Source organism: Pholcus phalangioides, unplaced genomic scaffold, assembly GCF_987345545.1.
Source record: "Pholcus phalangioides strain wild (caught in Gottingen) unplaced genomic scaffold, Ppha-v1.0 ptg000032l_1, whole genome shotgun sequence".
NCBI lineage: Eukaryota > Metazoa > Arthropoda > Arachnida > Araneae > Pholcidae > Pholcus > Pholcus phalangioides.
This window is the reverse complement of record NW_028301622.1, coordinates 7,845,200-7,858,854: the sequence shown is the minus strand read 5'-3', so window position 1 is coordinate 7,858,854 and position 13,655 is coordinate 7,845,200. Positions and strand designations below refer to the sequence as shown.

Sequence of the window (13,655 nt, the reverse complement as noted above, 5' to 3'; positions counted from 1 at the left end):
ACACGTAGTGTAAATAATATTAAATTTGAAATTGGGTAATTTTTCTTCAAAGCAATTTAGAGGTATTGCAGTTTATTTTCATATGCTTAGATAGTCAGACTGAGATAAAATATAGACCCCAATTCAACAATTACACAGATCTAACAATTGTTAGATGTTTTGAAGTCCCAATGAAAATGAAGGTCAAAACTCTTATTGAAAGATATCCTGTAAGTCTTAATTCAACCTTTATTTCATCAACCGTTTGTCATAGAGATATGGTTCCAGTTAAAAAAAGCTCAAAATGTGTTCAGAAATCACTGTATCTGAGAGAAAAAGCTGTTTTTAGTAAATAGTTTTTCTATGGTTTCCCTGTCCTCTAACTTCCAATTAGAAAGTTTTTGCCTTGTCGCATCTGAGGCTAACGAAAGCAAACGTGTTTTTAAATACAATATTCACCGAGATATTTGATTTCAAAAATAGTGAAAAGTTGTAAAGAACAGCATAATAAGCTTTTCCATTAGTTTATGCCTCTTTCTCACCTTTACTTTGATTTCGAATTCAAATATCTCAGTGAATATTGCAGTAAAAAAATTGGATTTTTTTTTTCATTGAGACAGAGCCACAACTATCTAATTAGAAGTTGGAAGACCATGAAAATTGTCTTTTCCATTCCATAGGGGGGACCATGTAAAAATTAAGGCTTCTTTAGTTCGCATTTTCACTCTTAAAACTTGTACAGGGTGATTTTTGAACACGTTTTGAGCATTTTCTAAAACTGGAACCATACCTCTATGATAAACAGTTGATTAGATAAAGGCCAAATTAGGACTAACGGGGCACCCGGTATACAAATTAAGTTCCTGCATCTGGAGTAGTTCCGGAACAATTTTTACATATGCAATAATAATCAAAGGTGTGTGTGTGTGTATGCTTCAAAGGTGTATGTGAGGTCAGTGGCAAAAGAAATACTGCAATTAGTTTTTGATATAATTTTGTTTTATATACACTGCTGGCCACCGTAAATGCAACACCCTGAAGGAAGCATGCAAATAATATGAAATTTACAACATGCATTAGCGGAGGTGAGATATGCAAATGATTAGAATTTCAGCGCAGACGCACATCACGCGCGCCTGTGGCGCCACTTCAAAGTGCTATTTAAGGCTTGGAGATTTCGACGATTTGAAGTACGGCAATTGTGTTTTTCTTGTGGTTTTTTTCAAAAAAACGATCAATTATGCCTCGTAGAAAACAGCGATCATCTTTTGATCAAGTATCCGAGTTCGACAGAGGAAGGATAGTGGCCTACCGAGATTGTGGATTATCTTTCAGGGAAATCGGTAGCCGTGTTGGACGAAACCAAACAACTGTAATGCGGATATGTGATCGTTGGATGCAGGAGGGTACGACGGACCGACGTGTTCGATCGCATCCACCTCAGTGCACCACTTCACGTGATGACAGGCGTATTGTGCGTATGGCAGTGACGGATCACTCATCCAGATCACGAACCATAGCACAGCACATTCAGTCTGTACCGCATCATCCAGTGTCTGCGCATACCATTCGACGCCGTTTACAGCAGAGTGTTCTGTCCACAAGACGTCCATTGCTTCGTCTACCCTTGACGCAGAACCACAGACGTCTCCGCCGCCAATGGTGCGATGAAAGAAGGATGTGGACGGCACAATGGAATGAAATTGTCTTTACTGACGAGTCACGCTTCTGTCTGCAACACCACGATGGTCAGATTCGAGTCTGGAGACACCGTGGAGAGAGGATGCTGAACAGCTGCGTTATGCACCGCCACACTGGTCCTGCACCGGGTATTATGGTATGGGGCGGTATTGGATATCACTCTCGCACTCCTCTAGTACGCATTGCCGGTACTTTAAAAAGCCAGCGCTACATCTCCGAGGTGTTGGAGCCAGTTGTCCTTCCTTACCTTCAGGGCTTGCCCACAGCCATATTTCAACAGGATAATGCGCGACCACACGTGGCACGCATTGTCCAAAGATTCTTCGTCAATCGCCAGATTGAATTGCTTCCCTGGCCAGCTCGCTCTCCGGATCTTTCGCCGATAGAAAACATGTGGTCCATGGTTGCTCAACGATTGACCCAGATTACATCCCCAGCTGCCACACCAGATCAACTTTGGCAACGCGTGGAAGCTGCTTGGTTTGCTGTACCCCAAGAACACATCCAAAGTCTCTTTGAATCAATGCCGAGGCGTGTGGCAGCGGTGATCTCCAACAATGGCGGCTACTCTGGCTACTGATTTTGGCAGGAACCACACTTCACAGAAATCTATAAATTTAATCATTTGATGCTTGGTCAACATGTTATCTACATATCTACAAAATAAATATTGTTGCGATATCTCTTGTCTTTCTTGGTGTTGCAATTTGGGTGGCCAGCAGTGTATATACAGTGGAGCTTCAGTTAATGAGCTTAATTCGTTCCACCAACATGCTCATTATAGGAATAGCTCGTTATTCGAATCAAACTTCCCCATAGCGAATAATGGAAACTTGAATAATTTGTTCCACAACTGACATAAAAATTACTAATAAAAACGGCATTCAATCAATAAGTAAACAGAATAATATAGATAATGCCATAAATAAACATCAATACGCTAATGTTTACAAATTAACTTACTCTAATCGACAAGAGAGACTATAAATTAGGACGATTTAGAGATTCGGTTTTGTTTACAAACTTATTCTGTTTTGCGTGACTTTCAAAAAAGAATTTTATCAAATCCCACTTGCTTTTGTCTAATTTTTTAGGATTTCTGGAGAATGGTAAATTGCAGTGTTTGTTGGACAGATTCATTGCTCGCACACTGCTAAAGCTTCATTTGGGTGGTTTTTCCTACACAGTTTTGAACAGAGGTTACTACATTTTACACATCTTTCTAATTTCATTTTATGTGAGGGACTCTTCCTCAGGTGACATACCGTCCATAAACTCTTGCTGGTGCATGCAAGAAAAAAAAATCCATTACTTCATCTACTGTCAACTCCTAGACATTTTTCACCATTAGTTCTTAAATGCCATCCTCATGCACTTCCAGTCCATGGTCTTCCCCCAAGCACACAATCTCTTCGACAAGTAGTGATTCCTTTTTATGAGCTAGACTTTCAAAGGTACTAATATAAGGCCACAACAGGCAAAATGTCCTACGAAGTGGCTGAGGAAAAAGATGCCCACGTTCAATAATGTAATCAGCCCACAGTTTTCTCCAAGCAGAATTTGAAAAATAACTTCAAGCGCACATACACATGTCTACAATGCTACATTTAGTTTTGTATCATAAAAGTATTCACACTCGCACGTGTGCTAATTTTTTGAGTGAGGAGACTTTGGGTGTGAATATTAACCCCAATTCCATAACACACATGTTATGGAATTTTGTGCAAAAGCAAAAACTGTCATCTCAGTTTTGATAACGTGAAAATAAATAAAGCATAAAATTTTTGCTCTTGATGTGAATCATTGCTCATTAACTGAGTCAAAATTTGTTCTAAATTTTTGCACATTATGCAAATTGCTCATTAACCAAACTGCTTGTTAACCAAAGTTCCACTGTATATATATATGTTCAGAATTTTATGAATAAAACAAGTAAGTTTCTACAATGTTTTTACGGCTCTGTTGAGATATTTCCTTGCATTCAAAAATTTTCTCCCAAATACATGCGGTTCCCCCCTTTTGATTCGATTGGTTACCTGAGGTTCAATTACACAATCCTCATCTAACTAATCAATATATATTTCTTTCATTAGTTCTCATTACTTAGAACCACCATTTTAACTTTCAAGGATTTAACTACTTGCTCTTTAGCTTTCTTCCAAATGAAAGAAGGGAGCGAAAACCAGTTTTTCTTTCACAAAAAGACACAATAAAGCAATGAAAATTATGCACAGCCAACTACTGAAGAAAAAAATGTATAATTTTTTAATTTTTTTTGTTTTATGGGTGCTGCTTTGCTTTGAACTGATTTTCATGGATCAGCTCATTGGCAAAAGCCGCAAAACATTCATCAGTTAAACTTTTTTTATGTTTAAGTGATAGTGTTCTCTACTGCCTTCACTGTTGGATTGGATTTCATATACTATGAAGAAAAATGTTTTATGTATTTGACCTCACCACTGAATTTGAATGAAACAATTTGAATTGCCTGTATGAATAGAAACTTCAAAGGTATATGTGTGCATATGCTACTATTTTTTTTTTTCAGATTTACCTGCCTCTTTTGAAACAAAAGAATTCCCTTTTTGTATTGGAATCTGATGCTAAAAATTTTAACAAAAATGAGGTGCTTTGTTTTTTTTTATCTCATATAGTCTGTGATCTGTGTATATAATATCTACAGAGCATATTTCACCTACCAAATTAAAACTCACAACCCTGTCAGAATGTGTGTGCACATGCATGGTATACCTACATTATTTAAATTTGAGAGAGTTATTCAATTAGTCTATCCTGGATGTTGATCAGTGATGATCTGGACACACACTGTAAAAATCTTCGGCTTTTGCATGAGAATCCTTCAAGCAAATATTGTAATGTGGTGCTCAAGTTGTATGAATTGAATTACTGATTCTCTAACTTTTTTTTCAGGATAACCCTGGAAGCGTAATTAACTGCACTAAACACATTTTAATAGTGGATTCATGCCGTGCGAATGCAAGCCTATCTCCCCATTAAAAAGTCTCGCCACAGAGTGCAAGCAACAGGCCTACAACAGTAAAATCATCAATCATTACACTTCACTCATAGTTCGAAAATATGTGGTAGATGGCAGCACTGTAACAAGCATTACACAGAAACAAGCGCCACATTAGGTTCACAATACGGACATGCACATTCCAACATGTACCAATTCGTTAGAAGTTCTGCAGAGGAATATGGACGAGGTGCATGTGCCATTTAGTAGTAGTTTCTTCATGCCTGGCTTAATCTTAAAAAAGTAAGGGGCCAATGTTTTAGCTCATACAGCTTGCACATTATGTCTAATCTAAAGTTTTTTATGTAAAAGCCAAAGATTTTTCATGATATCCATATCAGCATCAGTCAACTGTCCATGATGTACTAATTTCATAACTCCTTATTCTCAAAGAATGTAGGCAAAAAGTAGTTACAGCTGTATAGCATGAACAAAATTTATGGTAAATGTACAGTGTATGCATGCACGCACACACATTCTGACAGAGTTGCGAATCAAAATTGGCTCATAAATGCATGCCACCTTGTATTAAATAATAAGCTGGTGAAGTAAAATATAGAACAAAATCATTAATGAAGTAAGATGTGTCTGTATCTATCAGAGATAAGTATTTTCAGTTTAAAATTATGAGGTATTCTGTATGGGGTTTTATGCATGTTATATATATATACGCATGCGCGCACACACACTCACGCAAACATGGTTTGTGGAAGACTATAAAAAATGGAAATGAAATTTTCAAATGTATGTGCCCAGGGAATTTCATTTATTTTCTTAACAAAATATTACAATAGATATAGTGCAATCTAGGGTATTGATGATCCAATCATGATGAAGTGATCTCCTCTGCTTACCAGATATGACTGGAGCACAACTCTGGCATTGGCTTCAGGTCATCTTGTAAGATATTACTTTATTGCCATTGAAGTATGTCTACCATAAGTGTAAACGAAACATCTAATTTAATTTCTTTAATTTCGCCTGGATCACAGCTCTATATATAGACTGAAACTTCTTTTTCTACAAAAATTTTACTACATTTCATTATTTGAATGTTCAAGTTATAGAAAAGGATTGTTGCCAATTCTGAATTTTCGTCAAGTATCTACTTCGACAAACGCTGATTTCAGTGATGTATTCCAAACGAAAGCCTACATTTCTCCTGAACCAGAAAACCGTTATGGTTTATTGTAAGCTCTTCTGGAAGCTGGTGGAATGGACAAGTTTTTGGCAAATTTGACCGATTGCAGCTAGAAGGGTGTTTGCAGAGTTGGTGATTATAAATTTGATTTCGATACATCAATGATACAGTTAGATTTTGAACTTTGTTAATCTTGCAATGCTTGTAGCTCCCCATTAAAACCAGATATTTTGATGAAATTTGTGTCACCCCAAACAGAAGGAGGGTGTCTGTAAACATTTCCTCTTGTCTGAACTGCTGTTCAATTGAAGTCTGTCTCTAGGTAGTCAGGTGCATCATAGGGTTAAGGATTAATCATTGTAACTTTCACCAGTAACTTTTGTATTGTTTGTAATTTCGATTCAGTCATTTTTATGCATTTTCTACCAGTTCTGATCGAATATGGTAAACTTTATTTTGCAGTTAGATCTTACGCACAATAAATTTTTGGTTGCTGCAGAAGAGTTGGTATCAAATGTGACTATCATAACTGAACAGATACAAAAGCCATTTCCATTTCGATTGCCCTGTATTCCTGCAAACAGTTCGCCTGATCAGCTCTGCCAGGATCCCTCATTTGTTATGGAAGCTGAAGAGTATGTGAAAGAATGGACATCAGTACTCAAAGATTATTTGGCAGAATTGGCAGTAAAAGTTAGTGTTTGAGAATTATTTCCTTAATGCTCAACTTATTTACATTTTTCCTTTTTTTTAATTGAACATTGTTTTTGAAACATTGACAAAATTTTATAAAAACTGTTGTTGATTTTCTTTGAAAAAAATAATGTTGGTGTTTTTTTTGCACCCATGCCAATGTGTTACATGTGTTAATTTCAAAGCAATCAACAAAACCTAAGCCCAAGAATACAGTATTTATTGATATTATTATACTACTTTTTCTTTTTAATGATCAGTTTATTTAAATCAAGGGCAATTTACTATGACTTGCAAGTAGTTAGGGACAAGAATGCTTCAATTTTTTTTTTAATGTTCGACATTTGAACAGGATGTATGTGAGAATAGCTTATTTGATGTTGGGTGCCTGTAACGAGTTATAGTTGACAGCTTTGTCTGACTTTTCTGTGTACAAATCAACTAAAACCAAAATTTTTATTCATTAAATCGAGGCAAATTGTTATAGCTGGGTTGTGAACAACACAAATATTTACATATACTTCTAAAAAGTTTGTTGAATTGGGGAATTTGTTAAATGTGAATTTATTGCATCAGGGTCTGACTGTATAAATTTCTTGCAAGTAAAACTAGGAAGGAAAGTTAATAATTATCTGCTCTGTAATTTTTAAAAATTTATTTGCGTAAATATAGGAGTAGATAGCCGAAACAAAATTAGTACCATTTTTAATCACTGGTTTGCAGAGAACACATTTCATTTTTGATGGTAACTCTGAGGTTTGTTTGAACCATTCCTTCAGCTTGTTGAATCTTCTTGCCAGCGGTGGAGCCTGTTTTGTTTTTCGAGCCTTGTTAATTAATATCTTACTCAGAATCACTTTCCACATACACCTCAGTTTATGTTCCAGAAAAATTTAGAGTAATTTTATATAAAAGGAATGATCAAACAAAGTGAAGAATGCATTTAAAAAAGCTTATACTTAGGTGATCTTAGTGCACATGTTCTTTCAGTGCAAGACTCAGCATCAAAATGAATGGTCTAGACATTCTAGGAAACTACCTTTTCCATCTGCATAAATACCAGACACAGAAATGAGCTGACCACATCACATAATAAAGCACTTTAAATCTCGGCTGGGTTTTGTATATGATGCAAAAATTAAAGCTTTTTCTGATCTTTTCTTAAATTCTCCTTCATCCAACTGAAACTTATAATATAAAACTTACCTTGAAATTTTCTGCCATACCTGGAATGAATTTAGCTAACAAATTCGGTGCAATGAATTATCTTTGCTAGCCAAGGTATCACTGCACATAATTTATTTTTTCTTTTCTTCAGGATATAGACAGAAATGATCCTTTCACTGAAGTTCTGTATTGGACAGAGAATAGGGCTGACCTAAGTGCCATGAATGATCATTTAGGTAACTCTGCTGTGAATTTTACTCTGAAAACAGTTGCATTGACTGGATCCAAGACTTCAGAGCTTTTTGAAAATCAAAAGGCAGAAATGGACAAACTTTTTTCGATTGCTACAGATAATCTTAGTCACCTGCTGAATCTGGATCCATATTTAAATGTATGCAGTTTTCCAGCACCTCTTTAAATTTTTTACCATGTTTGCTAGTTTTTCATGTGTATAGAAAATAGGACATTGTATATATATATATATATATATACTAGATTATATCTTTCAAGGCAAGGGGGATGCGAGACCTGTAATACCTTTGATTACTTCTCTGGTTCTCCCAATCCTCCACACTTGCTCAATCAAGCATATTTGGATCAGCTTGATCATGTTCTCTTCTGCCATATACTTTCTAGCAGTTACCGAATGGTCTGCAGTCTGCATGGTTCTGGATTAATTCAACAACCTTGAGTTGTGTTATCAGTTCCAGACATTCTTCTTGCTACCTGGATGGCACAAAACCATTTTTTTTTTGGGGGGGGGGGGGTATGAGTTGGTGCTCACATCAATGTAAATTGACTGTGTATATACATATATATAGTTTTGGATGTGTATTTGAAGAAAAAATGGTAAACAAAGCATAAGTTTACAGTGCCCCGATGTTGTTTCAAGAATTAAAGAAATTTATAATTCTTGTGTTTCATATGCATTTAATGAGTCTCTCTATTTAAATGTTGTACTAACATATGGCTGTATGTTCAAAATGTGAAATCTTGTTAATTTATATATTTTTAAATTTCTGTAATTTTTTTTTCCAAACTAATCAAAATTATTTTTTATAAAATTTTTTATTTAAACAAAAGACACTTGATTTTTATTCTTGTCATCCATTATCAATTAATTTTTTTTTGTTCAGGATTTGAAGCTTGGTATTGATCTAAAAGCATCAGTTCCTGCAGTGTCTTCTGTAATGGGTATATACAGGCTGCTGTGGACACTCTCTGATTACTATGGGACAGCTGATAACATGGGTAGACTTATTGAAGGATTGTGTCGCATCATAGTGGGAAAAATCACAGAAGCTGGAAATTTGAAGACTTTACTGAAGAAAACTGTTCCAGAGGTGCAGTATATTTTGCAGTACTTTGGTTGAGTAATACTTGTAAAAATGACGATTACCGATCCCAGGTAGAGTGAAAAATAAGTGTACTCTTTAACATGGGAGTGTCTTGACCTGTGAGTAATTTTAGTTAGAAGCAAAATATATCCACTAAAAATGCTGCTCTACCCTGCAAGTAAATATTTAGCCATTCAGCATTATGTGGAAGAGCTCATTTGAAGCATGAAATCCTTAGTCCTCTTAATAAGTCTAAGCTGAAAGCTTTGTCAGGTGTTCAAAATACATCAGCTTGTGCTAATTCAATTGATTTTTATAGTAGTGAGTAGTAAGTAAGGGGAGTGTAGAATGTGAGCGAAAAAAGAGATTTGTTTATAGAAATAAATTTTAGGATCAGTTTAAACCTGTAAGTCAAGGTACCACTGTATAAGATAAAAATATTTCCTTCCCCCCCCCCCCCAGAAAAAAATTACATTTTACATGGTTAATAAGGAAGTTGCTCATTAAAAAAATGGAAGTATAGTTACAGGCATTTTTGGCTACATTTTCTCGAGGTATATTGTGTGGTATATCAAACACAGTAGGGTTCAATGAGAATGAATAACTAGATAATTCAGCCCACCTTTGATTTTCCAAGTTTGTAACCAGATCATTATGTCCTTAGAAGTACAGTACAAATTGGATAATTTTGATTTATCTCACAGTTGTGTTGAAATTAAATCAGCTTTGGTATTCACTAGTCACTTCTTGTATTGTTCGATGAATGGGTCATTTCATTCGTTCCTCGGTTTTCTAGTCAAAACAGAAAATTCTAACAGCTGTCTCATTTCATTAATTTTTCTCTGAGTGTTATGATTCTCTTCATAATGTATTTATCCAGATTCGTGAAACAATGGAGACTTGCAAAGCATTAGTGAGAGAATGGAAAAGATCATATGAAGAACAGAGAGCACTGATAGAATCTCTTGAGGGTTTGCGACACTGGTATTTCAGTGAAAAAGTTCTGTTTGAGAAAACAGACCATATGTCTTCTATTTGCGATGATTTGATTGAGATCAGTCAGGTAAGTTCTGTCTTCAAAATTTCCTTTTATTTTGTCGTCATGCAAAAAAAAAAAATCATGCTATGCAGATCAAGCAAATAATGACCAGGTGCATGTCTGTATGGGGAAGCATTTTAGATGAATTAATTGAGAAAACTTGGCTTGTCTATTGACCTCAGCCATTTCGTACACTAGGTTTATGTTTGCCAGCTCAGTGTTTGTATACTGATGCATGCTCTTCATTCTGTGACTACAGCTTTAATTAGAAAATCAGAAATTTTCCCTCTAGCTTACAGATGAATTGCCCCTGCTACCAGCTCACAGTACTGTTTTTTCTAGGTATAGGTTCCTTTGTAAATCTCTTTCCTTTAGATTGGGGGGGGGGGGGTCTTCAACCCTTGGCCCGCCGTTGATATTTTGGTGGCTCGCCAAAACATTTTGATCGATTGACACAATATCATTCAAAAATAGGGTAAAACAAAGATTTTGACAAAAAAAAAAGTCACCCAGCTTCATATAGACTTATAACAAGGACAGGCTGATCAGTGTGCACTATTTAGCTTCTTAATTAAGCCTTTAACGCAAAAGAAACCACACCATACATTTATTCACCATAAATGAGTACATCCCATTCTCCTTGAGTGGGAGAAAGCAGAAATGAACGGAATTTTCACGGTATCATATTTTTCGGGTGCATGGTTGGGAAAGGAGCAGATGGATGTATGAATCTTGATTGGTTGGAAGAAGGATTCGTTCAATATTGGTACAGTTAGTTTACTTGTGTTTTTGGTCTTTGAAGCCTTTGACCAGAAGCCTTTTAGTCTTTAAATTAGTGCATGGTGGTGAACCATGATAGCAAAAAAAGGGAAAGTTGAAGAAAAAGTGAGATTTTTCCAAGAAAAGTGGTCATCCCTTTATTTTTTTGTCGAACAGCAGTTTGTCTCATTTGCAATGAGAGCGCAGCCATGATGAAAGAATACAATATTAAGAGACATTACAATGCCAAGCATAGTGCGAAGTATTCTGGATTGGAGGGACATTTTCAAAGTGAAAAGTCAATGAACTGAAATCAAAGCTGAACTGTCAACAGTCATTATTCTTTGAAAGAAATGAACAGCGTGAAAATTGTGTTTGTGTTAGTTATATAATAGCAGAAAAAATTGTGAAACGTGGGAAGCCCTTCGTTGATGGAGAATTCGTTAAAGAATGTCTTCAGTCTGCAGTTGATGTGCTTTGCCCATCACAGGCTCAAGCTGTTTCGAACATTAGTTTGTCTGGTGTGACAGTAGCAAGATGCGTGCAGGATCTGTCAGCAGATGTATTCAAGACCTTCAAATCCAAATGTGAGGAATTTGTTTTTACTCAGTAGCTATGGATGAATCTACGGATTCAACAGATACCGCACAAGCAGTCATTTTCATTCATGGTATTGACAAAAACTTAAAAATTGTTGAAGAGTTAGCTAGTGTCGCACTTACGGAAAACGCACATTTGACTTATATTCAAGTTTGGCAGAAACATTGGCCAAACATGAGTTGGACTTAGGCAACATATCTGCCATCGCTACAGATGGTGCTCCCTCTATGACCAGTCAGAAGACAGGGGTAATCGCATTGATAAAGCCAGATGCCGAAAAATGTGGAAATACGAAGATGATGGCTTTCCACTGAATGAAGAATACAAAATCAAAAACTAGAACACGTCTGACTGATTTGCATTTGGAGGATGTCAAGTTTTGTATTAATTTAGAAATTACATCCACTCGTATTCGTAATGTAAGTAACTGAAGACTTTTTTTTTATTATTTGGTACGTAATTAATTCAACATATACATATATAAATAAAAATCATCCATTTTCATTCTGTTTCATACAATATAAAAAATACCTAAAATAATTGGTCTTGCCCCAATTCGGCTTAATTTTTTAAAACAAAAATGCTTCATAAGGGAGTCATAAAATATGCAGTACACATCACATTTTACTTTGTTGTATCTGAGCGTACGTAGGATCAACCTTTGGCAGGGGGTGGGATATACTGAGATTGATTGGAGGCACAAGGAATCTCTGAGAAAAATTCAGATTTACCAACTTTCAAAAGCATTTTCAAGTAGCAGAAATGTATTAATATAGCAAATAGCTTTTTTCGACACTATAATTTGAAATGTATTTTTAAGTCATTCAAAATTAATATTTGTTAAAATTAATTTAATTGAATGTTAAAATTTTTTTTAATATTCTGAAACATATTTAGCTTATGATCGTCTTATACAAATACAAATACAATGCCACAACATGCAAAATGCCCAGTCTTTTGGGGAAAAAGGGGGAAGCTACCCCCCAAAGAAGTATGTCTTTTGAGGGTAGCTTCCCCCCTTCGCCATTAATGAGTGGCCCGCGGAATAAAACAAATGTTTTATGTGGCCCTTGAGCATAAAACGTTGAAGACCCCTACTTTAGATGGTATGCATTTTCCCTAATATATTTGGGACATTCTAAAATTACAGATGATCTGTAGTTGTATATTGAGCAATATTCCACTTTGAGGCATGAATATGAGCAAATCTCCCATTTGAAAAAGCGTCCTTGCAGTGAGCAGGCAGATCTTCAACACAATACTTATGTAACATGAAAATCTAGGTGATTGCCATTTTTGCTTCAAAATGTTGAAGACGGGCACACTGGTATAACACAAAACACATAACTCTAACAATATGAGTACATTAGGGCCACACATACACTCAGAACACGGATTCCAGTATGTACCAATTTGTTAGAAATTCTGCAGAGGAATGTGTACGAGGGTCAATTAATGTTAAGTAGTAGTAGTTGTTTATTAGTCTGCATAAAAGGATATTCATCAAACAACCATCAAATGTCTATCTGATCAAATTTTTTGCTCAGTAAATGCCATTATAACTGCTTGTATAGTGATGCTATCTCTCAATACCATATTTTCCTTCATGATCCATAGATTATACATTAACAAAACAACAGTGTTGGTTAATGTGGGTTATATACTGAGATGTAAAAATTGTCTGTAATAATTTTGAAAATAATTATGTTTAAATAATTTTGATGCGAGTAGAGAAATGAGCATTTCTTTGTGAATGTGACAAAAAAACAGGGGCGCAACTAGATGCTTCATCATTGTGGGCAAGCATGCATATTGGTGCCCCCTCGTAATGTTGAAGGAGAGGTTAAAGAATTAAATTTAAGTCCCATCTAGTATGGCACCTGGAGCACAAAACCTGACTACTCTCCCTATAGTTGTGGCCCTATAAACAAACCCTTCCATTCCTCAAGGTTTCATATTGGTGAGTGAATTTGCATATGTGGATTATATGCCATTCTGGGTTATACAATGATATTTTTTCTAAAGGTAGTGTGAAATTTACATCCAACGTTTATACACAGAAAAATATAGTACCAAATACACTAGTTTTGGGATCCTTTACATCAGTGAAATGGCTGTAATTTTAATTATTTATATCTTATGATATATGTCATGTATTACATACATTCCTCCTTTTGGACCAGAGTCTTTCTTTGTGTCATG

The 13,655-nt window shown here is 35.6% G+C and overlaps 1 protein-coding gene across 1 annotated transcript in view; it reads left to right on the top strand.

Annotated features, from left to right (window-relative positions):
* Window positions 1-13,655, top strand: part of LOC149066860 (dynein axonemal heavy chain 10-like) — a 48,330-nt gene that overhangs the window by 9,708 nt on the left and 24,967 nt on the right. The window contains exons 5-9 of the mRNA XM_089253229.1: window positions 4,229-4,306; window positions 6,321-6,551; window positions 7,870-8,109; window positions 8,855-9,061; window positions 9,936-10,118. Of these exons, the coding sequence (XP_089109355.1) occupies window positions 4,229-4,306; window positions 6,321-6,551; window positions 7,870-8,109; window positions 8,855-9,061; window positions 9,936-10,118 (939 nt within the window). The remainder of the gene's footprint in view (window positions 1-4,228; window positions 4,307-6,320; window positions 6,552-7,869; window positions 8,110-8,854; window positions 9,062-9,935; window positions 10,119-13,655) is intronic.